General features: G+C 37.5%; 2 protein-coding genes across 11 annotated transcripts; one reads left to right on the top strand and one right to left on the bottom strand.

Annotated features, from left to right (window-relative positions):
• Positions 1 to 7,515: 7,515 nt before the first annotated feature.
• LOC105043044 (uncharacterized) lies at positions 7,516 to 11,649 on the top strand. 3 transcript variants are annotated; one of them, XM_073256228.1, is made up of 10 exons: positions 7,516 to 7,803; positions 7,922 to 7,990; positions 8,077 to 8,154; positions 8,616 to 8,671; positions 9,404 to 9,612; positions 10,235 to 10,385; positions 10,529 to 10,653; positions 10,978 to 11,040; positions 11,142 to 11,210; positions 11,387 to 11,649. In XM_073256228.1, exons 5-10 carry the CDS (start codon positions 9,415 to 9,417, stop codon positions 11,456 to 11,458), a joined length of 678 nt encoding a protein of 225 aa, XP_073112329.1. In that variant the 5' UTR covers positions 7,516 to 7,803; positions 7,922 to 7,990; positions 8,077 to 8,154; positions 8,616 to 8,671; positions 9,404 to 9,414; the 3' UTR covers positions 11,459 to 11,649. The 3 variants fall into 3 exon arrangements, with proteins under 3 accessions (XP_073112329.1, XP_029119794.1, XP_029119795.1); XM_029263961.2 differs by lacking the exons at positions 7,516 to 7,803; positions 7,922 to 7,990; positions 8,077 to 8,154; positions 8,616 to 8,671 and adding an exon at positions 8,923 to 9,144 and having other exon boundaries at positions 9,401 to 9,612; positions 11,106 to 11,210; XM_029263962.2 differs by lacking the exons at positions 7,516 to 7,803; positions 7,922 to 7,990; positions 8,077 to 8,154; positions 8,616 to 8,671 and adding an exon at positions 8,932 to 9,144 and having other exon boundaries at positions 9,401 to 9,612.
• Positions 11,650 to 12,970: 1,321 nt separating this feature from the next.
• Positions 12,971 to 23,918, bottom strand: LOC105043045 (pentatricopeptide repeat-containing protein At2g46050, mitochondrial). 8 transcript variants are annotated; one of them, XM_073256227.1, is made up of 5 exons: positions 23,467 to 23,918; positions 21,731 to 23,313; positions 21,201 to 21,345; positions 14,591 to 14,745; positions 12,971 to 13,297 (listed from the first exon to the last, which is right to left on the bottom strand). In XM_073256227.1, the coding sequence occupies exons 1-2, from the start codon at positions 23,702 to 23,704 to the stop codon at positions 21,923 to 21,925; spliced, it is 1,629 nt and encodes a 542-aa protein (XP_073112328.1). In that variant the 5' UTR covers positions 23,705 to 23,918; the 3' UTR covers positions 12,971 to 13,297; positions 14,591 to 14,745; positions 21,201 to 21,345; positions 21,731 to 21,922. The 8 variants fall into 8 exon arrangements, with proteins under 8 accessions (XP_073112328.1, XP_029119793.2, XP_073112326.1 ...); XM_029263960.2 differs by adding an exon at positions 21,474 to 21,597 and having other exon boundaries at positions 21,731 to 23,914; XM_073256225.1 differs by adding an exon at positions 21,474 to 21,640 and having other exon boundaries at positions 21,731 to 23,914.
• Positions 23,919 to 24,890: the final 972 nt, after the last annotated feature.

Raw genomic sequence — 24,890 nt, forward strand, 5'->3', positions numbered from 1 at the left:
CCTTAATCTACGCATGCATATGTATATCATATTCTAGAACCATGCTCTGATACCACTTGAAGCGAAAATTCAGTGCCGAGGCAAAATGGTAATTTTAAAACTTTTTCAAAATTACTATTTTACAGCAAAATTATTAATTAATCTCATTAATTAATACTAATTAACCCTACACTAGGATCTAAATATGATACAACAGCATGCATTTAAATTTGAAATTCAAATTTGAAACAGTAATTTTTTACTGTATTGTGTTCAGAACACATCACCTTTTGCGGGTAGTCGATCACCGCAATCTGATCACCGTCGGAGGGCTCTGATCGTCACATCGTAGCCACACTAGTATCTGACCTCTGCAGATCGTCCACACGAAGCTCCTGTCTGATCGGCTCCTCACGAATGCTAGTTCGTGATTTCACCCTTTTGATGGCTGATGTTGATCGAACTCCTTTGATCGATGTGTGCCGACTCCTCGGATGCTCTGAATCGTCTGCACGATTGGTTGAGAGGCTGATGGATCTCTCTCTGAAATTTGGTGGACTCACGACACTCGTGGCACACCAATCTCACTTTCCGAACCCTAGGTAGAAATCCTAGGGTACACACCAAAAACCCTGCGCCCACTTCTCTCTCCTTTTTCTCTCCTCTCAGTAAATTTTGAACACTTCAAAATTTTTTCAGAACCTCCCCACGCCCCTTATCTCTTCTTTCTTTTATTGCCCACGCCCCCTCCCTTTCTCATTTTATAAAACATCGCAAGAGATGTTGAAAGCGTGTGAGTGGATAAAAAGAGATGGTTGCTCACTTAAATTCAAATCAAATTTGAATTCAAGTGTCAACCAATCTTATCCTCATCCATTTGTGCGAGAAAGAAGAGATGGCATGGCCTTTTTTTTGTGCGTGGAGACTTTCACGAGAAACCATTTCTCGTGTGGAATATGGGGCACACAAAAGAGGATAAGCTGGCGCATGGTTATTTGGTTATCCATTCAAATTCAAAATCTCTTTGAATTTGGATGGGTAACAAACCAAGTTAATCCAAATAATTGGCGCACAGAAACATGGGTGTGAGAGAGCTTTGCGTGGGAGAAAATTCATGAGAAAATTTTTTCTCGTGAATTCAAATGGACGCAAGGAAGTTGGGTGGCGCAGAAAATTTAAAACAAGGTGGTTTGATTCAAATTGAGCAAACCTAATTAAAATAGGTTAAGCACAATTAGACCAGATTAAACCCAACATAATTAGGCTTAATTAGGCTCAATAAAATCTTAATCAAATCAGGAATTAACTAAACCTAACCTCTGATCAAATCAGGGACTAAGCCACCTTAGCGATTAGATCAACACTTAACCTAATCGGGTCAATCCAAACTGAATCCAATTCAATTGGACTTGATCTAAAAATAATTACTCAATCAAATTGAGTTAATTAGCGATCAAATCACTAATTAAACCTCTCATAAATATTAAGTCCAAATTCGATGGGTAATTAGGCATTAGAGACCATCGATATGAAACCCTGATCAAAGAATTCAAATTTCAAATTCAAAATTTGAAATTCAAAATCTTGACCCCGGTACCCAAAATGTGTGAAACTCATGATCAGAGAATCCTAATTCTCAATCATAGAGTTCCAGACACATAAGACTCATAATCAGCCATCAGATCAGAAAGGAACCTCTAATGTGTGTGACCCCGCAGGTTCGAACCTAAGCCGGTAGCACAGGAACCAATTCCTGTACTAATCGAAGTGACCATCCAGCAATGGTACCCGACGATCGGATAGGTCGAATAGTCGCAATCGCAACATTCAGAACCTATGTGAATATGGTTACCGTATAATTCATCCCTTTTGACTCCTGTGTTTAGGACGACTCAGGATTAAACTATCAACCCTGATGAGATCATCCGAATCATGCTCAACTCAATTAGTCCTGTGACTCCTCACTAGGACTACCCTGGCCAAGGTTTTGCTAAATTGAAATACGACTGTACACAGCTCCTAAACTGGAGTGGTCAATCCCATCTTGACACACGCACCGACAAGTCAAGTACTTGACTACACCCAGCAGCCTTCCGTCACTGAATTAGAAATTCAGGTAGTCCAGTGCCTAAGTGCAGTGAGTTGCTTGCAAGTCACCGTGGCGGTCTCAGGTCGGAGAGATATTTATACCCATATCCCATCGGAGCAAATCTTGACAGTAGAAATAGCTCCGGAGTCGGTCACGTTCAGTGCAGATGTACCATTACATCTCACATGTATGCCATACCAGTGTCTCCACACTCCTTGATTATGAGGACAACCAATCCATATGGCACACAACGACCTATGCTCGATAAACGTTGTCGTCCTTGATAACAACGTATCATTTGATCGCGAACAGGTTTAAGGACTAAGCGATAAATCCTCCTTTGTCGAGTCTAAATAGTCCTAAGGACTTCACCACAACACAGGAGTTCATTAGAAGATGAAAAATTTGTGATGAAAAAATATTAAAATAATTTTTATTTATTTATAATTCATGTACTAATACAGAAGGAACACAACCATCAACAAGTTGATGATTGATTTTGGAATACTATTCCCAACATCATCTTCTTCTTCTTCTTTTCTTTTTTTATTTTTTATTTTTTATTTTTTTTATATATATTTTTTTAGAAGCTCCGATGGAGACGTCAAGCGTTGCCGACTTCAAGCTAACCCGGATTTAATGAGACCGGTTCTCCCAGGTAACTTGAAAATCATCGGTCGGAAAAGTGACTCAGGTGCCTTTGGATTTCATGGAAGTGCAATTACTCTTTCCTGGGAAGTAATAATTTCCATGCCACAACAGAACTGCCAAACAGTGTGAAAGTATGTCTTTTGATTCTCCTCGACCGTTCCTGTGCACAAAGAGCCAAAAAGGAAACTGGTCAAATGCTACGGCAATAAAGTTAGCATACATCCATACTGTATGCTTCCTGTCCGCTTGCGAAATTAGAATAGGTAACCGACAAATAGAAACGAGAGCATCTCATATTCTACTTCATATGTTACAGAAAAGTTGGTGCTCATGCGTCTTAATATTTATCCTATTACGAGAGTGCTCCAATAAAAAGAATCTCATCAAACAAAAAAATATTTAAATAATATTTTTAATAAATTTTATATTTATTTAAATTATACGATAAAAATAAAATTTTAAATTGATTAATCGAGCATATGTTTGAATTGGCCCATAGAATTTAAGAAACAAAAATAAAAATAAAATTCGAAAGCGTGTGATTATTGTTCTATGATAAATTTTTAATTCTCATACAAGTATTTATCAGAAATTTAATTCTAAGATATGATCAACATATCTTCTTTTGGAGTACGATCGTGAAGAGGTGATAGATAATTTAAAATTTAATAATTTAAATAGAGATGGAAGAATGTTGAAATATTAAAGAATAGGAGAGAAAAAACTTAGGAAGAGAGTAATAGGATTGCTGTTTGCCAGGCATATAAACTTGTGATTTTATATAGGCCATGGGTAGATCCGAATAGAGAGGCATTTTGACTAATTGGCTGTAACAAGAAATGACTAGTCAAAGAGAAATACATCTACTAGTCCAGCATCTAAACGGTTAATTGATCGATAATGATGAAAAAAATTAATGATAATTAAAAATAAAAAATTAAAATTAAAATAATAAAAAATATATAAAATTATTGTATCATCACTGCATGTGTCATGATATATCATACTATATTTTTATATATGTATGAGTTAGATCGGGCCAAGTCGGCACACGTGTGAGATGTAAGATTCATATTCCTTCTGATCCAAGTAAAAATGAAAAAAAAAAAATAGATAAACAATAAAAAAAAATTGACTCTCTTCAACATGGGACTAAATTCAAGATAAAATTTTAGGCATTTTGGAGGGAAGTAAAATTATGGATTTCCCTCCAAAACTTTAACATGTCCATCTCTGTTAAATTCAATGGTTTCCATGGCATTAATTCATGCAAATGATGTACCAATTCTGCTTGTTATTTGACTTCATAATATAAGTTAAATATCAACATTCCTCAAGAAAATTCCCGGAGCACCTGCCATGAAAGCATAGAAAAAAATATAATTCTTTTAAACTTTCAATATTAGATATGAATGAGACATGAGCTTCAAAGAAACATTCCTAGAATTAAATTAAAGAGACTAAGGTCTTTGAACCCTGAGCAATATTAAGAGAGGTGGCAAAGTTTTCTGGATTGATTTAAAATGTTTAGATGACAAATTATTTCCGAAATGATGAAAAAAATGGATTTCACAGCAAAAATTTAGTGATGGCGTCATTCGATTTTTTTTCCTTTTTTTTTTTTTTTCATTTGCCTTTGTTGACATAATAAACCCTTGTTTCCGGCCTGACAACGAAGTTGAAATTTAAAAATTATTTGACTCAAAACAGCGAAAATATAAAGTTATTTTATCTTTTTACTCTTCCCTCAACCGAGGCCTTTTTCCGGCGGTCGCATCGCATCCGTAGCGGTAAACTGTAAAAAGGCAACATCTTGTACTTTAACTTTACCCTTTTAACTTTTTTCAGGTGGAGGGGAGAGCGTACGGAATATAACAAAAAGCGGAGTGAATCCTTGTGCTCCTCCCCTTTCTTTTCCATTTATATTATATTTATTTATTTATTTATTTAGATTACGGAAATGGATTCCGTTTTAATGCGCGCCAGCTGCTATCCGGACTCCAAACCCCGGACTTCAAACCAAAGCGAAGGAGCTCCCTCTTCCGTTACCTTGCGTCGTCTAGAGAAACCCGATGGACATTACCCAAGAATTTACCCACTACCAGAACTGTAGGACCCGCGCCGGAGTGCCGTCGGGGTCAGTTGCTCTTTTCAGACCAGTTCGAGAAGGGAAATTTGTCCTGGCGGATTAGATCCCGACAGCTGGATATCGGACACGTGTCACACTTAGAAATTTGATGGCTCGGCTCGGCTTCGGAGAGCGGTGAAGTGAGTGAGACGATGGATGTGGTAAGCGAAATTACGAAAATAGCCTCGGCGGAAAGAAAAGAAGGTTTGCGGCTACGAACCAGCGTCTTGGTTGATATTTAGGATATGATACATGATGGATTTAGCGCACACGTTGTTTAAATTAGATTCGTCAACATGGAAATCTTCTGGAATGGATAGATATAATCTCCTTTTATTTTTTTTCTAATTGCCTTAGGCAATCTCTGTTTTCAATAGAGAGAAGATAAAAGAGTAAAACTCATTGAAATTTAAAAAAACTCATTGAAATTTAAAAATATTTGTTCCACAAAAGAGCTATGTGGTAAGGTACCGGAAGAAAAAAGACCCAAAAAAGAGTGCCAAAAAAAAAAAAAGGTACAGTCAGGTTAATGACCTTTTTCTCCATAAATTTTTAACAAGTTATCAAGTTAGAAGGTGCGCGCTTTGAATCTTGATGCCGGCTGATATATTTTTCAGAATTATTATACCATCGTGGCATTGTTTATTATGGAACTGAAGGGCCTGAATTAAATGTGTGCATGAATAAATTATAAATGATGTATGTTGGTTAACAATTATGATATATGGTCCGAAACATGGCTAGATTTATCCTCATTTTGTGATTTATTATACCATGGATGGCTTATTTCATATAATCTTTTTTTTAATAAAGATGAAATATATAGTACATGATTATTGATCTATAAAGTTGGAAATTGATATAACAATCATATAAATTATCAGGATATACATATCCTCAAAAAATATCATGTTATACAGCATACACAAAATAAGATTTTTTTATTTGAAAACTATTTAAATAAAGAAATTAATGGGCATTCATTTTGCATTCCTTGTCCACTACCTACTTTCTCAATCTAATGTTTGCCATTGCATTTTTAAATTTAACTAGGATATCGTTCTTATCGGAATTAAACATTCAAAAAAGGTGGCACTATCATTTGATACATATGCAAAATATCTCACGGTTCTTAAATTTATCTTATACATTACCTGTCAAACAATTCATCTCTACTTATCAATTATAGAGACTTTTTTTTCTCAAAATTGATGTCACGTGCAAAGAAGCAACATATTATTTAAATATTCGATGCATACCGAATCGAAAAGGCTAGGTGAAATTGATGTAAATTATATAAATCTTAATACAATAAATAATAAAATAAAATACATCAGCTTGTATTTGTAAGCTTCAAATAAAATCTTTTATACATGCATATAAAACGTGCTTTTGTCCTCTCCAAGTAACAACCAAAACAATCACGTCTAAAAAGACAGAATTTGCATAAATTACCACTTTTATTCTCCTTACGTCCTTTATATATTTCATACAATACAATATTGAAAGGGAAAGAGCACACAAATATTACAGCCAAGGAAAACCTATCCGGCCAATCACTCGAATAAAATTAGGGGTCTTAGTGCAAACCTTTTACTCATGTCAAGCACATAACTTTAAAGCGGCCACAACTCCTTATCTATCCTTAAAACTATAATTTTTCAATCTTAAGCTAATCCATATCCTTAATGTGGCGTGCGAGAACCACAAGCTCAAAATAACAAGTATTGTTATTAGATATATTCAATTAATCAGTTTATAAATTGTTAAGATGCTAGAGTCCAATTAATCCAATCGAAATGTCCCAAAACATGAAAATGATTACACGAACATCCGGTGCATACCCTTTCACTAGCATGCGCCCCATCTCTATATCCTCATCTATCACCAATTAGGTATAAGCTAAAAAATTATTGGTTGAATATGATCCACCACATCATTTTTGGATTGGGTTGGTGGCGGATAGCACGGTCGTTGCCTTCAAAGAAAATTGTGATATCTTGATTTCCATCGATAATTTTTTTAATGAAATAGTTTTGTTACGAACAAAGACCGTCACATGAAGTATTATCCATTCTGATCCATGGATGTGAAGTATTGTCCACTTTGACTAATGGCCTCACGATTTTACTTCTTAAAAGATGCTCACATGGAAAAGATTTTTTTTTCCTTATAAATACGAATCCATTTTGACTCATATTAATGGTGCGCTCCACATTATTAAAATGACAACAGAGCCCTCTAATCAAGAAGATTTCGATTATATACAGTTGGAGAAGTCTTGCAATCAGTTGAAATGGATCTAACCCTAGAGAATCAAGACGGATATCGGCTCCTACATGATGCATCATTGTTTGTGGATAATATCTAAGCTCATCACATAAAATATTATCCGATCTTATCTATAAGACTCGTGATTTTATTTTTAAAAATATTTCATACAAATTTTTTTATAAATAATATTATTTTTGAGTCACAATTAATATAAAATTAATAATATCCTTCGTATTATTAGTACCGTAATAAATCTAAAAAAAAAAAACGATGGTATATAGTTGAGCTTGCGAGCGGCTTCATGGAGCGGACCGGCTCGGTCTTCAGCAACCGGCGAAGGCCGTACGTTAAACCTGGTCCCCCCTTCCCCTCCCCCCACTTCTTTTAAGCGTCTACTCACTCTCTTGGCAGTTGGACAGCATTTGGGGCGCTCCTCCCCTTCTTCTCGTCTTCCCCTGCCCCCAAAATTTCAACAACGCCTACCCTTTTCTCCCTCAAGTCCTCTCCTTTACTATCCGGAGGCTCCCATTCCTCAGATCTGGTGGGTTTCCGACGAATTGGAGCACGGAATTTTTTTCGGAAAACCCTGGTTTTGCGATCTCCACGTCTTAAAACCCCTGCATTTCGAAATTTGCCGCGAAATTATTGCGGGTGCTTATCCAGATCGGGGCATTGTGGCGTGGTAATTGGAATTGAAGAATTTTTTTTGATGGATGCATTTGATTTATCTTAGTTTTGTATCAAAAAGATGTCTCTCTCTCTTTTTTTTTTTCCTAATGGATTTGGTTATGGATTGCCAGAATTGAGTGAGATCTGGTGTTTTGTGGATCGGCGAGTTGGAAGAGTGGAAGGATTGAATTGAGCTTCGGGTATTGAGCTCTATTTTGCTTTAATTGCATGACATTGGCGTCAGTTTTCTCCGCAAAGATTTGATGACTGTTTGCTTTTTTTTTAGATTTCTTTTTTTTCTTTCATATGACAGATAAGAGGATTTTCTGGAAGGAATCTGGTTAGAATGGTGAAACCAGTGCAAGTGAGAACTTTTCTTTACCTTAATCACTCACCATTTTGAGCTGGTCTATTGCTTAAAGATTGTTTTTTTCCTTGTAAACATGCAATTTTTATTAAGACATCTGTGACCAAGATTTTGATTTAGCTGCAAGCAATCGGACCTACTGGCTTCATCACACCAGTTCAAAGTTCAATGATATCTACTTTTAATTCCTTTTGGATCCTTATAACGAAGTGGACCTAAATCTAAGAAACTGATTTTTAAAAAACAAATAGAGGATCACACTGCCAATTCCTGCTAGATCTTAAAATACTGCTCGATTCAGTAAAAGAAAGCGTTTTCATTCATTCAATCCGGAGGAATTGGAAATTTGGTTTTGAGAGATGTAGATAATAGCTTTCAAACTCTCATTTGTTTATTAATTTCAATTTTTTCTAGTGGCACGTAGCATGAACTTATGAAAGTTTTGTGGTCTTTGGCAGTAAGAGTGACGCAGATGAGGGTATTTTGAAGCAAATTTATAGATGTATACGATCAGGTGAATTTATTTTTTTTCTTAATCATTCCTTTTATTTTTGGATAAAGATTGTTGGTTATGGTTATGATGCAGTAGCGGCAACATAATCGCTTTCAGATCGGTCGGTAGAGAAACATCCACCATGCATATAAACAATAATTGCAGGGTGGTGGGTCCCAAGAGTTTTTAAGTTAATTTATATCAAATGGGCGGGATATGTCAACTGCTGTGTTGCAATTAAAGGCTGGATTGCTCTTAGAATTTCTGATCCTGTAGCAAGGTTGGTCTTTAGCACTGCGCCATCCCTTCGCGGCCTAACTTTGACTTGGTTGCCACTATAATCTGAAAGCCAGGCAGATGTTCTGCTGCTGGGCCCTGCAACAGACAGTTACCTGGAGATGGATTTGCATCTAATCATTGTTTGGATGATTGTAATTTTGGACATTCCTAATTTTCTCACATGCAGGTTCACCATATCTGGATTTTCTGCAAATGTAAATTTTGATTCAAGTTGACATGCTTGCTAGTGTCAAATACAAATTTTGTGTCTCTTGTTTATGCCTAAAGGTTTAATCTGAGCAATGATATGTTTGTTGCGGCAATCCGTAGTTGTGTACTATTTTTTAAGTGGAGCTCGTCAATCATGGAATGATATGTAGCTGATTCATCATTTGTCAATTGAGTTTTTATTCGTTTGTTTATTTTTTTTGGAATCTTTTGATGAAATTTATTACTGTTTGGATTTTAAAGCAGGTGCTAGGTATATGCAATTAATGGAGGCTGAGTTGTGTTCTTCTCGGGCTTTGTCTCCGTTTCGGGAAGAAAGTGGAGATGAAGAGCTCTCAGTGCTTCCCAGGCACACTAAAGTCATCGTTACGGGTAACAACAGGACCAAGTCAGTGTTGGTTGGGCTGCAAGGTGTTGTGAAGAAAGCTGTTGGTCTTGGTGGCTGGCATTGGCTGGTAATTAGAATCATTTCTCAGCTATATCGACTTGATATGTTATCATTGTCATCATATATTTACCACGCTATTTGAGCTGTTTCTATATCTTCCATCTGAGATTAGAGTTGGATTATTACAGTGGAGTCATTCGGATCCTAATCATAACTATTTCCAAGGTCATGACAGTAATTTGATATTTAGCATGGGCAAGTGAACTCTGGTCCTAAGTAATTTCTTTTCGAAGGCATCCACAGGTAGAATTTGCAGAAACAAATTAATCAAGTAAAACAACGTTTTTTATTTAGGGGGTGGAAAGGCTGTGCGTGGTGAACAAGGTCTTGGTGACCTTACATGAAATATATGCTTCTGCACCGTGTCTTGGTATTCCTCCTAGATTTTGTCTGCTCAACCATGTGTAGAGAGATTGCACATCAAAAAATCAGTGGCAATAAGAAGCGTAACACAGGCAAAAAAATGTCAGACGTAGTTTCTAAACAGAATTTATGTATCTTGTACCTCGGTTGGATCTTGTAGATAAGCGAACCTTGATATTGGGGCTTTCAATATTAAGCCTCATCTTTCCCATATTATGTCTTTAATTTCATTGCAAGACACAATCTTTGCTGATTTGTGATGTCAGGTCCTTAAGAATGGGGTGGAGGTGAAGTTGCAGAGGAATGCTTTGAGTGTTTTAGAAGCTCCAACTGGAAATGAGGATGATGACGACGATGTCGATTGTGATAACTCTTTCTGCAGCAGCTCTGACATGGGAGAGAAAGATATTGATTACAGTAGGTTTTGTGTTTTAACTGGCAATCCAAAATCAGCTAATCAAGTGCTGTTAATGATCAATAATTAGATAATTTAATTCAAGTTATGTGCAATAAAACCAGCTAATCACATTTTTTTTTTTAATAATTTCCCTTGTGGGCAGGTAGCATAGAGTTCCACAAACCAACAAAGCCGAGAGTTCGGCATACAAGGCCTTGGACATCTTCAGCGAAGAATAACCGAGGCATCTTCAAAGATGTCCACTCCCATGTTTACAAGCCTCAGACGGTGAGAAATTGTTTGAATGATGAATTATTAGTTAACTAGCCTTAAGTAATGAGTAGTGGCAGTAGCTGGTGCTTTTGTGCGCCTGATGAGCGTCAGCCTTTTGCATCACTGGGTTTAGCTTAGGAGATAGCAAAATACCGTGACATAATATATCCCTTGTTAAATTGGATCTATATTAGCTAAATTTAGTCGTTATGACAGCAACACTTGTGGTAAAGGAAGATGCATAATGCTAAAGATATCCTCGATATTAGTTTAGGACACCTTGTAGATTGAGTTGTATGTATTGAAAGATTGTGCTTACACTTTGTAGATTATTAACAGAGAGTAAACTTGTCGAAACTCGGGACGGCCACCTTGTGGAGATACTGGAGGCACTTCAATCTGGTATATTTCTGACCCGTCCCTGTGACCTTGGTATCTTGAGGAAGATGTGAATTTTTCTTTTGTAGACCAACATCAATCATGTGCAACGATGTTCATTCCAGGTGAGCGTCAATCCTCACCCATCAAAGGAACAACTGGTTAATGGCGTGCGGCACCATTTCCTTTCTCAGGTACTATTTGTGCTTCATTATTTGCTTATCTTATTGCTTCTAGGTTTTGCATAATGATAAAATAAACATTCCTAATATCTCAGGACTGAATGTGTGTTTCTTTTTGTAGTCATTTTTCCTTTCATATTTTCGAAGCCTGACACGTATCATGGTCTTTTTTCTGCCAATTGCAAAAGCAATTGGATGAGATGCAGGTTATCGTGGGTTTCATCCACACGGCAAAAAGGTTGAAGACCATCTACTCTTAAAGAAGGAATGGAGGTGGAAGAGTGGTACGTTCCCAATTGCCATGGACTTATGAAATATATTATATCTAAGAGCATTATAAGCTCATTCACATGTAGCACAGCTGTAGCAACCATGCTATATGAGGTTTTGTAATGTACTATCCCGCTGTTAAAGCTATGATTTGGTGCTCTTGCAAGAACAAGTTAGAGGATATGATTGATGTAGCAGTGGCGGTATCGATATTTGGATATGGGAGAAGGGTGTTTTGGACTTTGGAGGGACAAAGGACTGTACTGTGACCATGCTTTGGTCTTATTCTAGGCAGGTAGGGCAACTTTTTCTCTTTGCAGGACCTCGGGAACTGCATATATTTTATAAAGTAAACATAGAAGAGGTGGTGATGGGACGGCTGACAGGCTGTGTAATGGGTTACGTGTCCGTCTGGTTGGTCGTTGGGCAGTGTGTAGTGCAGACAAACCGAGTCCGCAAGGGACAGCATCTTGCGTACAAAATATTATACCCTCCGCTGATTTCGTGACGCAACTTAACTCGAATGCTCTATGGGAAATTATCAATTTGATTCACAGACCACTTCAACCTTTTTCTATTTTAAAAGAAAACAGGGCAAGTAGCCTTGGTATCGATTCAGTTGCTCATCCAAATTTGAAAAGTGTTATCACCACGAAAATGATTTAGAGGGTGCGGTGCTAGTATAATCTATGCCTAAAATCTGATCGATTTGATTGTTGGAGAAGCAGGTTGTATCTCGAAAATTCAACGGCTGATGATTTTTTTTATTCATGTTTACTCATAATTAACTCACAAGCCACTGTGGTATCGTTGTGAAAAAGAGCGACTGGTGAAATGTTGCAGAACTCAAAAATTGAACCAAGGATTCTGGTACCGATGTTTCCATAGTGTTCTTGCGAAGGGTTTTTCTGGATGATTTGCGAATTGTGACACTAAAATATATGAAATCCCGAGGGATTCTCAGCATACAATTATAAAATCTTACCTTCGAAGTCTTTAGGGTTAGCAGTAGCTAAAGAAAGGTAGCTTAAAGGCACATTTTGGAAATCCTAGATTTTTGAGATCTCCGATCTCCTTGGAACGTCCTTAGCAACAACCTGCCAAAGGGGATGCTCTAGAGAACTATGGAAATCATGGGTGCTTAAGAGAACTATGGAAATCATAGGTAAAAAAACCCGTCCAACGTGACTTTTCAATTATAGCCCTTCTCTGAGGGTGTTAACTGCCTATCGTGGAGTGTTGTGTCGAGATAGGACCTGGAGGCTTGATCCTGGAGTCAAGTTTCCACTCATCTGGTTCCCAAAAAACTCTTGCCCTCCACTCCCTCCCTCTTTACCCCTTCCAAGTATACCATGAATAGAAGAACCAGACCTCCAAAAAGCCTTAATAATGCTATAGCTATGACTGAAGAACATTACTCAGGTACTGGACTAGTTTCTTAAGTAGGAGGGCTATGTCTGTTCGTATATTTTGTTGTACGAAAACAATGACTTATGTCATACTTAAAACAAAAGATTTCTAAATTGATTGGCAACCCTCCAAACGAAGCATTCTTCAGATAAGACAAGTTCTTTAGTGAACAATGGATCGAAAATTTGTACTCTAGACAAATTAACAATCAACTATTTTGCCCGAGGCAACCATTATTGGGACGGTTGTGCTGTTGCAAGCACTTCTATTATTGAAGTCTACTTGTCTCATCTACAATGGTTGGTGCGGAGAGTGATTCGCCAAGGTACATAGGCGTCTTCCCACTTCAGGACGCTAGATTCTTTAGGTGTCTTCTCACCTCCGGATGCAAGATTCTTCTCTCTCATAACCTATCTTGGCTTGTACAGTGAGACTTCAATTATCAGCAATCATGTGGCAAAATAAGATGAGAAGATCTATAGTCACTAAGTTTTCCATAAGAATATGGGTGCAGATCTCAGTTTTATTCCCAAGCAGCTGTCGAAGCAGGCATTATATAAGCAATTACATCAACAGAACAGAATTGCAGCACACTATACTTCAGCCAGGCATTTGATATATATATATATATATATATATATATATATATATATATATATTTTTTTTTTTTTTTTTTTTTTTTTTTTTTTTTTTCCCATCTCCCACCTGTAGCTCTGCAGTTCCCATCACAAGGATTTTATATTTATATATGAATACAACCATTCTCCAACTAGTTAATTAACCTGTTTGCTGATGAAAATCTGCTATATTATCATATACATAACAAACTACAAATCCATGAACTTTTAATAGTCTTAAACCACATAATTTCTTGGGGATTGTTTGGCATTATTATTGTTTGTGAGTTTTTGTTTCTCTAGATATTAGTGAAATATTATATAGAGAATTATTTTGAAGATAAAATTTGAAAACAAATTCTGCTATTCCTTCCTTCTATTTTCGCTCCTTCCGAAAGAAACAAATCCTTCCTTCCAAATGCTCTAAATATGTTTCAAACAATTTTAGAAAAGAAAAAGGTTTTATCATGCATGTTCAATCTTGTTCATTTTCCTTCTTGGTTTTTTTAAAACAAAAACAGAAAACAAAAAGAAATATCAAACAGGCCTTTATGGTGTGACTTCATTAGTTGTAGATAATGCAGGACTCTCATTCATCATGTAACCATCAGAAGGCAAACACTCTCATACTGAAGTGACAAGTTTCAGAAAAGTTAGGCTTCATTATATTTGAAGGAAAACATTAAATATAGGGTCCCCATGATAAGTGCATCAAACTATAAGATAATTAAGAACTTTCACCTTTTGTTTTTATGGTGCAGCTTACACACGAACAGATTCCAATCATCTAACATGGTTATCTTCTAAAAAGTGAATGGAAATCTGAATTTTCACACCATTACATCAAGTGAAAATGGCATGTTGATGTGTCTCTAGACATCCAAAAGTTCTGGTGTACTTTAACAGAGTCAGCATTTGTCTCCAACACCAGAACTAACATCAAGACATGTCATGTATAGTTAAAACATGTGGTAGCAGTCCTAACTAGGCCATGTAACAAGAAATCACAATGCCAAAAAACATGCATTTTCAAGCTAATCACTTGTCATGATGAGAGTGAAACAAGTATAATAGTTGGAGCCACATAGATCTAACCTGATATTATGGTAGTTGGGGTTTCACGATCTTGTGCACATTTTGAAGTTTTTGGCACCGAGACTGAGAAAGATTGTATTCTAAATCACAGATACTACACTCCCAGGGAATGTTGAATAAAGAAGAGATCCAACAGATAGTATCAGTACCTTTGTCTGGTATAATAAAAAAAATCAAATCACAAATAAACAGGAAGGAGTCAGATGTTACAAAAAATTGAGTTGCAAATTTAACATGCAAATGAATAAAAATGACATCACAGCCTAGATTGACCATGGAGAAGTTTCGATGGGTCAAAAAATCAAAACAATGAATATCCAACAGAAAGTGCCAGCACAAATAATTCCAAGAAAATCATTAACCAAATTATACATGAGCTGAATTGACCAGAATGCACATTCAGTTACCTGATGTGTAAATCCTTTATAATGTGGAAAGATCCAAAAGAAGCATCATCTTAGTTTTAGAACAATAAGGAAATCCCAGTTACATAATAGCCTCAAAAATGACATACATGTCATAAAGACAAGCCATAGCTAACAATTGAACCAAGTGAAGCTATTACCAGGTTCTGGAAGCGTGCTGAGATTAAAAGCATCAACATCACAAACATATCAATGATGATACTCAAGCAAAAGCAGTGTTACAATGATGAAGATCAATAAGGGTCATGCTTTAAAGCAAAAGATATTGTTCACTTTCTGAATCTAAGGTTGCTCAAGTTTTATTTATGTTCAGTTTAAGATCTGAACACTTGAGAAGGACGTTCATGACTGGCAGTGAACTACATTCCTTGAAAAATGTTATGTGCACCTTAAACAAGTCTCTGTTTCTTCTTCAATTCCATCTTTAAGCAAAAATCTGATTGATGTCTACTGGTATATAAAATGGAGGCTGTGGATTTGGACATGATGCACAGCCTGCAATATCCTTGTTAAAGTAGAGGCAGTGGCAACATTTAGTGTAAATAGTGTGATCACACAGACCATGCTATTGATTGCCAATAGGACATTATCAGCAAACCGTCTCGGGAAATGCCACTAGTGCCAATCCAGATGGCTGCCTCTTTGAAATCTTTTGTGATGCTACCCCTTGCTTTTTGCCTGTCAGCTTCAGCTGATACTGTTTATTTTCCAGGACAAAGTTTCTTTAGCAAAAGACAGCCTCCACTTCTGAACTTTATTTGTTGATCATGTGGTTGCATCATCCTCTTTGGACAAAAGATCAAGGGCTTCAATCATTACAAGCACTTGGTTCTCTTTCTTCACGTAACAATTCCTTTTCTACTAAACATATTTATTCACACAAATGGTGTTATCATCTTTGAGCAAGCTTTCCAAGCTAGCCTCACCATGAAGGCTGTGCTGATACCAGGGCTCGGACCGGTCGGTTGGTGGCATGGTTCATATGCCCCCATGTCGTTCTATGTTGGGTCAAACTGACATAGCAGAGAGGGCAAGGAGAGGGAGAACAAGAGTGAGGAAGAGAGAGAGAGGGGGGAGAGGGAGAGGGAAGGAGAGGTAGAGGCTGGGGAGCCCGTCGGAGGGCCACAAAGGCCTTCGGAGGACTGAAGGAGGGGCTCTGCCCTCCTTTGGACCAAACAAGGGCGACTCCCCCCTATTTCATTTTTTTATTTTTGTTGATCAGTGTCGGCAATCCTATTGCTGACTTCAAATGATTCCGACAATCTCCCTAGCCTCTCCCTTTCCTTCCCTCCCTGCCTCTCTCTTTTCCTCTGGTTTTTCTCCACCCTCTTTCCGATCTCTCATTTCCATCACCAGAATTATCCCGGTCCGTGCTAGTATAGTTCGGTATACCCTGAATAGGATTGTTCAGGATGGTTCTACAATCCTTGCTCCCCATCCTATCCAATTGTACTATTTCTTAATGTACTATACCATGTCTGAGCCAAATAAGCAAAACCTTAACCTCTTGCACCACTGATTTTGAATTCAAGGATCTTCATGCAAGGAGAAAATTTATGGAGGTTGACAAGAACAGTTTTAACTTCCAGATGCTAGAGATAGTTTTTCTTTAGCTATATCGAGTAATAGAAAAAAATATTTGCTTAGATGGCATTGTCATTCATGGAGACCATCATTTTCTATTTTATGTACAAGTTCACAAAACATTTTAAAACAATCTTCCCTCTTGTACATATGCAAATTCAAGTTTAAAATATTTCACGCTTGTTCACCGTGAAGTTTTGAGGTCTTGCACTCTTTTTAGTTTAAAAACTTTTATTTATTTACTATTCTTTTGTGTGTATGTGTTTCGATTGGGGGAGGAGGGAAACCTGGCTAGATTAGGTGAGGGCAGGATGGCACCCAATTTACTAGTTTCCAACACTGAGTGACTTCACAACTCAACTAGTTAACTCAATCCTACATAAAATACTGTTATGAAAAAAACTGTTTTAGAGTCTCATCCATTCCATAAAAAATATTGTTCTTCTCATTTTATTAATCATTATGTTTCTTTTGAGTGTCTTATGCTCATAAGCCTTTGCCTTTGTTATCTATATCTATTCCAATGATCTCATGAAGCACTTGCTAGTAGTGGGAGGAAAAACCAATGTTCAATGAAATGGAGGGGCTTCAAAATACAATATTCATGAACTAGTGAACTCATTGTGGTGGTAGTCGTTTGATGTATCTTTAACTATCATGCTGATGAGTAACTTAACCAAAACAAGTCATTGAAATATGATGCTGAATACTTTGGAGGCCCGTCGAGGCCTTCGGAGTTCCGCCCTCCTCCATAGAGAGGAAAATAGAGAGAGATAGAGAGAGGGAGAAAGAGAGGAACAAGAAGAGAGGAGTAGGCGGGGATACTGGCAGTAGCTGCTAAAGGCTGTGGAGGTCTCTGGAGGGCGGGATCTTCCTCCCCGCCCTTCGTCAGATCGAAACAAGGGTGACCGCCCCCATTTCAATCGCGATCCATATTATGTGAAGCTGGCAACATGGTTGTTGCGATCGAAACAGGGGGGGTCACCCTTGTTTCAATCCAATAGAGGGTGAGGAGAAAGATCCCACTCTCTAGGAGCTTTTACGGCCCTCCGGTAGCCACTACCGGCCAACCTACTCACTCCCCCTCCTTATGTTCCTCTCTCTCCCTCCCCATCTCTCTCCGGTTCTTCCTCTCCCCCCTTTATTTTGTCGTGTCAGTTCGGGCCCGGTATGTAACCGTACAGGGCATACCGAATCTACCACCGGCCAACCGGCACAAGGTTGGTTCCAACATGACAAACCTTATTTAGGATAGTTTTTTTTTTTTCTAAGGACATCTACAGACTTTAGGTGCTTAGTGGCTATATAAATGTAGTTGTGGGTGATGGCCTGATCAAGATTGCTATTTGATGAAATTTGGCAGTAAGAATCTAAATTAGAGACCATAGCTACATTTTTTTCCTCTTTTGGAACTAAAGTAGCATGCTTTATGTTGCAATATCCTAGTGAAAATACTTGTTGGGTTTACTAAAGATTGTGGACTTATTGGACTCAAACTTGCCACATCACCCATGAAACCCAACCTGAAATTATGTACGGGCCAAGTTAAACTTGTATCTCATCCAAAAATGTATCATAAGTTAATTGGTAATTGAATTTACTGGATCATCACTAGACTCATATAACTTATGCAATACGAGTGCATATCAAGTTCATGCATAGCCCCCTTTTTCTCATCTAAAAGATAGTAGTACACTGTAAAAGATGACTGTTTACCACGTTCTCCTCTTAATGTGCATCCATGAAACTAGAAACCACTTTATGCAAGAAAAAAAAAATACTAAAAGTTAGGTCTATCCCTAGTTTACCACTCCCGAGGCCCCAGAATGCTAGGACCATAACTGGATAACATATGTTTTTTTCCATGGAACCAGAAACCACCAATTGAGTGTAATATAACTGAAACAAACCACTGGATGGAGCCCTGATCTTGCAGACTCAGCATTGGATGATAGAGACCATATTGGCCTGAAGGAGGACAACAACCCAAGTACGAATGAAGTGCACAAGCACCTTAAAGATACCTGCTATTACTCTAGAATTCTTACAAACTTGAGGTAATTCCAGGCATCTTGATGGGTTGGTGGTTGTTAGAAAAAACTCATAGCTTATGGGAAAACAATCAGAAGTAACACAATTAGCTTAGGGAGTGAGTGACAGTTGAGCAGCGAATAAAATCTGCTGGAGAACTAGAGAGTAGGAGCAAGGATTCACAATTTCATATCCCACTAGTACAGGCATGTCCTGCCAGTATAGGCACATTCAACCATTACTTTATGATTTTGATGAAAGAACAGTACTTATGATGGCCCCTGGATGGTGGTATGCTCATGACCCAAGAGACTAGCTATCCTGATTGCTACAGCTCAGAACTAACCAAGAAGCTAGCAGCGTTAACTAGCACCAGCTAGGACAACTGGAACTCACTCGAAACAGAAAAGAAAAAGGAGCTGTGAGGGCTCACTTTTGTCTCCCTTTGTTTAGGCATGGAAGAGATGAAAACGAAGGTTGCATTTGGAATCAGTTCCACTTTTCGGTTTTCATAAAATCTAAAACTAGTTTCTATCTTTTTGAATATTGAAATTAGTAGTCACATGGGTCGTATTTGGCAGTGATGGTGGTGACCGGCAATGCCAAGTGGTGGTGGTGGCAGCAGCAATGGTCGTTTGTAGGTGGCGGCTAGGGGCATCGGCATTATTGGCGATAGAGGCAGTGCTGGTGATCATAGCAGTTTTGATTTTCAGAAAAAATGAAAAGCAGATTTTTTTAGTTTCTAAATTTTTTGAAATTGAGAAAGGGTTCTCAGAAAACTACAAATGGAAATTAGGTTGCCAAACACCATTTCTGTCTCGGTTCCTTTGTTTTGGAAAATAAAAGTTGAAAACTAGAAATTGGCAGAAATGCAAACAGGGTTTAAGAGAGAAAGAGAGGAAAGAAAGGCAAAGAAGAGAGAAAAGAAAGGAAGAATTTAAACCCTATAAAAAATCATTGGCTCAAAAATCCTACTAAGGACCTTAAAACATGGAAAAATTCATCAAAATTTCATTAACAATGATAAAAGTTAAAAATGAACAAAAGAAAAAATAAAAATTGTGGAAAAAGTGGTGTCCTGATATCATAGAGGTATGCCAGCTTGCAACGATCATGATAGCATCCCACTCTCACACTGACCTGAGATTGGACTGGAATGGTACCTCAATTAGGACTTGAATCCTTGAGGAGGAACAAGAAAAGTAGCACATTGCAACAACTAAATGATACAGAGATATATTTATAGTCTTCCACCTGCTAAACACAAATAATAAAGGGCAAAAAAATAATAAAGTGATAACAGTAGTCTACTCTAAGGTGGAGGACTAGGAGGATTAAAAGCAGAAACATCTAAAAATACCCTCGTAAGAGGTGGAATAGATTTAGAAATAGAAAATCATCAACAAGATTGGCTAGATGGGAAGCTTGCATATTAGGAGAGGTGTAGGATGGAAAATGTTTTATTAAATGCTATCAAGTGCCATGAACAAGTGTGACATAGTAGTCTGGTACCATCATTTTCCTTTCTGGTTATGTAGAAAGCTTTAGCTGCTCAAGGAAGGGAACAAGAACAAAACAACTACATACAAAAATAGATGGATAGTATAGAAGAACAAACATCATATCAAGACAGTTAATGAGGTACATGGATGTGAGAATGGTGCAAACCTAGAATTCACTTATGGCATAGATTGAAAAGAGAATGAATTAGCAATCAAAAGAACAAGCTGATGTTTCTTCTAGGGAACACCATATTGCTCACGTGTTTCTGGTAGGAGAAGCTAACAAATGGTGCTTTGAGTAAAGACAAATGAAAATTGTGAGGCAAATAGGGTTATTAAAGTCAAAACCAAAAATCTTGGCAGTCTTCAAAAGCCAAGAGGAGATCATGGTGATAAAATGTTGATAAATTAGGAGGAAATCATATAAAAACACATACTCTAAAGCCTTGTAAAGAAATACTTTCCATCCAGAAGTGAGATAATATACAGTATCCAACTAAAACTAGACCTTTTGCAGTGAATTCTGCAAACATATAACAGCAGTAATTCAAACAGATCCCAAAGAAGCTAAAGCCTTTGCAACAAAATATGTTGATATATAAAATAGAACCTGAGAGGACTCATTTGACAGCATTATCCAAATAAACCAAAACTTTTCCAAAGACCCTTGGTTAGATGTATAAGCAATACTCAAAATGAAAAATGATGGGGTTAATTACATTATTTCAAAAGAATTAAAACACTCTGGGGCTTATGACAATTAAAAGTATAAAACAGTATTTAAAATGAAAAAAAAATATATATTTGATTTGACTGCAAAAATCTCACGAATTTCAAATGAAATTTTGATATGGATTTTGCCACAGTTTTGATGTTCGAACTAACATGAACCCTATGATAGGCTCCAATGGATAAAGAAAGCACCAAAAACCTGTACTAGTCATTGAAGAGACCTCAAAGCTTCATGTCTTTTTAAAACTAGAAAAAAAAAAACAGATCTTGCAATAATCCTTATTTGATCCAAAAAAAGACTTGAAAATTTAATTATACAAGTTTCAAATGATTCACCTGATTTCTGGAGATCTATCCAGACCAAGAGCTTTTATGTTCAAGGCTTTGAACAATTGCAAGAAAATCTGTGCAGAAGCCATGGAGTATAACATTCTTTGACCAATGCGGAATGCTTGTGGATGGAAAACTTGTGAAACATAACCTGAAACCAAATTAAAATATGATAAATTCTTAGTAGGGCCTTTTATTGGAAGCCATGTACTTTTAAAGGAGATGACAAAGATCTCATGCCAGATAATTAATTGTTGAACTTTGGATCTATGAAGTTACAGAGAAAGACTTAATATCCCAATATGTAAAAGCCAGCAACTTGTGCTATAGTCCAGCTATCGCAGCTGTCCTCCAGGTGGAGGAGGTTTTGCACTCAAATCCTTGAAGGTCTTTCCCCAAGTACCTGACATGAGTAATTCTTGCACCATTTCACGATTGGTGGCACTCTGACCAATATTCTCAAAAAAATAATATATCAAAAAACATAGTCAAATTTTTATCAACACATAGAACACCAGCCACCACCTAGTTCTTACCTCAGAGAGGAGCACCGAACCAATCTCAAATAGATGGCAATACTGAAAGTCTCAATGGATATGACTTAATGAGACTCCTTGAAAATTCAGAAGCACCAAGGGATGCAACCAGAAATATCCAGTAAGGCATCAAATGTCGTGCTCATTATAACAATACCGACCAAGATATTTTTTATGAAAATGCAGCAATACTTAATCTCTTAGTCCGACATCCATATTTCTATCATACGGCATATTTCCTTCCTCCTTAATAAACTTAATGAGTCCTTCCAACATGATATAAATCTCTAGAGCTTGCAGATGCGACTTATCATTAGAGACAAATCTATGGACTGTACCACCAAACTCAGTCCAACTATAACCTGGCACCTTGTTACCACAGCAATTCCTCATCATCCTTCTCATCCTTGCTACCTCCTCCCAACATCCTACAGCAGCATAGACATTAGACATAAGCATATAATTAACAGATTCCTCTGGCTCAATGTTGAAAAGCATATCCCCAGCCCATTTTGCCAATTCAACGTTTCCATGGACCTTGCATGCACCAATGAAAGCTCCAAGAATATTTGCATCAGGTTCTAAGGGGATATTAAGCAAAACATCATAAGCCTCGTTTATGTGACCAGCTCTCCCAAGTAGATCCAACAAACAAGTATAATGCTCTGAGCTTGGCTGAATTTGATAGTCCTTTCTCATGGAATCAAAATAGTGCAGCCCTTCTTCTACAAGTCCAGCATGGCTACAAGCAGACAGAACCCCTAGAAAGGCAATCCCATCTGGTCTTATGCCTTCGTGCAACATCTTTCCAAATATATCTATAGACTCCCTAGCAAGGCCATGAAAGGCATACGAATATATCATTGAAGACCATGTAACCAAATCAGGCTTAGAGATTGAACAAAAAGATTGAAATGCATTATGGATACAACCACTCTTTGCATATGCCATTATAAGAGCATTTCCAATTGACACAAAAGCTTCAAACCCATCTTTCATCACGTAATCATGTATCTGGATAGCCTCATTGATTGCTGACATATCAGCGCAAGAGCTAAGAACACTGGCAAGTGTTAGCTCGTCAGGTTTCAAGCCTCCTTGAAGCATTTGGACAAGAAGCTTCACAGCTTCTTTTCCCTCACCACATTGCCCATAACCCACAATCATGGTGTTCCAGGAGACAATATTCCGATTCTCCATGACTCTAAAAGCCCGTCGAGCGTCCTTAACGTCACCACATTTCGCATACATATCAACGAGTGCAGTACCGACAACTATATCAACATCAAGAGCTAACCTTATAACAAGACCATGAACTTGTCTCCCTAAGTAAAAACTATTCAAAGATCTACAAGAACTGAGCAAACTACTGAAAGTAAATTCATCACCAACAGACCCTTCAGACCGCATCAAATCCCAGATTTCGAAAGCTTCTTTACCACGGCCATTCAAATCATAGCAAGACACCATCACATTCCACAGGACCAAATCTCTTATACGAATATCGTCAAACACCAAACGAGCTTCTCTAACAAATCCACATTTTGAGTACATATCAATGAGAGCGCTACCAACGAAAGCATCTGAACAGAATCCAAACTTTGTAATCAGACAATGCAATTGTCTTCCAATCAGGACATCATTAAATCTGATGCAAGTGCCAAGAAGATGTACGAAAGTTCTGCTATTAAGCTCGGTCGTTTCTAAAAGCTTGCAGTCAGAGAAGAATGAAATACCTATCTTTTTCATCAGCTGGTCTCGAAAAACTGCACCATGACTTCCAGGACTGGTATCGATAGGTCTGGCCTCGGAAGGATAGCCCGCAAATCTTGGTAGCGATCTTTTGGAAGAATTTACTACATGTCTCTGGGGCATTTCATCGAACAGAATGGCTACAAAGCTGAGAGACTGAGCGGCTCGAAGTTGGCCCCGTAAAGATAGGAGAGGATGGTCGGCTAGTTTTAGTTTCAGCATAGGAGTGCGCAACGACACTCGTGGACGAATAGATTATAGAAATTTATATGGTTCCTGTTCAGGTCCAATATAATAAATCGTGGCCCCGTTTCCAGAGCCGATAAAATATTTGGACCAAGACTTGAACGCTTAATTAATTAAACAAACACTCATATACAATCTCTCCGCTCCCCTCTTTTTTCTTTTTCTTTTTTTTTGATAATTAACCAAAATAGTCCTTAGGGTGAGAGCATATGCTGGAAAAACATCATAACATGTTTCAACTTTCACCACATCACTTGGATACCAGGAAGATTCAGACGAGCACATATTAAATCAAAAATAGTTTTATCTATTGTCACACACCGCAGATTAAAATATAGAATTGAATGGCCCAGATTAAGCCACTATCCCCGACACAACCACTCAACAAATTGCATAATTTCGGTCAAAATCAAAAATAATTTTATAAAATAATAAAGAAAAGAAAATCTATAAGGTTAGATAATAACTCTTAGAACATCGGATCTTAGAAAAATTAAGAAATTGTTTCTCTGGTAGCTTTGTTTAAAAATATTCTTCCATTTCTCTTTCTAGCAAGTTTATAAGAAAGCAGCACATTACTGATCTAAAGTTACACAAATATTTTTAGAACCTTATTGGTTATCTCCAAATCAACTTCCATGTTAGTTTTCGCTTTCATAACTTTATCCTACCACAAACTTTCATCTGACACTTGCACGGCCAATATCCTACCATATCATAATAATGTTTGCATCAAACTGTCATTATGTGAACAACATATGTGCACACGCAAGCAGACGCAAATCTCATCAAGTCCAATAACGAACATAGCGATCTTTCTTTAGATCATGCCCCTTTTTTTTCAAAAAAAGCAACGGTGTCCGAAAATGTTGCATGTGGGTGCGCGAATGCCACGTCGAAATTTTCTCGCCATGTCCTTTTGCCTGTGCATATATCTGCAGCGATTGAGATGAGCGAAAAGGCCAGATCCAACCGACTTAAATATGACTGGCGCAAAAATTGGTCAGTCTCGTGGTCTCTCCACGTACACACGAGCTTCCTTCCAAGCAATACGTCGACCATGACTCTTCCACGAAAACTGACCGCAGATATCCATGTCCCAGATGTCCATGCTTTGACCGTTTTCCCTTTCTTTTCATAAAAAAACTGTGAAAGCCTTTAA

The sequence above is a fragment of the Elaeis guineensis genome, chromosome 4 (assembly GCF_000442705.2).
Source record: "Elaeis guineensis isolate ETL-2024a chromosome 4, EG11, whole genome shotgun sequence".
Classification (NCBI taxonomy): Eukaryota; Viridiplantae; Streptophyta; class Magnoliopsida; order Arecales; family Arecaceae; genus Elaeis; species Elaeis guineensis.

Coding starts and splice junctions, on each gene's coding strand:
- LOC105043044 (XM_029263961.2), top strand. CDS start 9,111: ATGCAGGTTCACCATATCTGGATTTTCTGCAAAT. Junction 9,145..9,400: donor TATCTGGATTTTCTGCAAAT/GTAAATTTTGAT, acceptor TGGATTTTAAAG/CAGGTGCTAGGTATATGCAA. Junction 11,041..11,105: donor ACTGGAGGCACTTCAATCTG/GTATATTTCTGA, acceptor TTTCTTTTGTAG/ACCAACATCAATCATGTGCA.
- LOC105043045 (XM_010920452.4), bottom strand. CDS start 23,704: ATGCTGAAACTAAAACTAGCCGACCATCCTCTCCTATCTTTACGGGGC.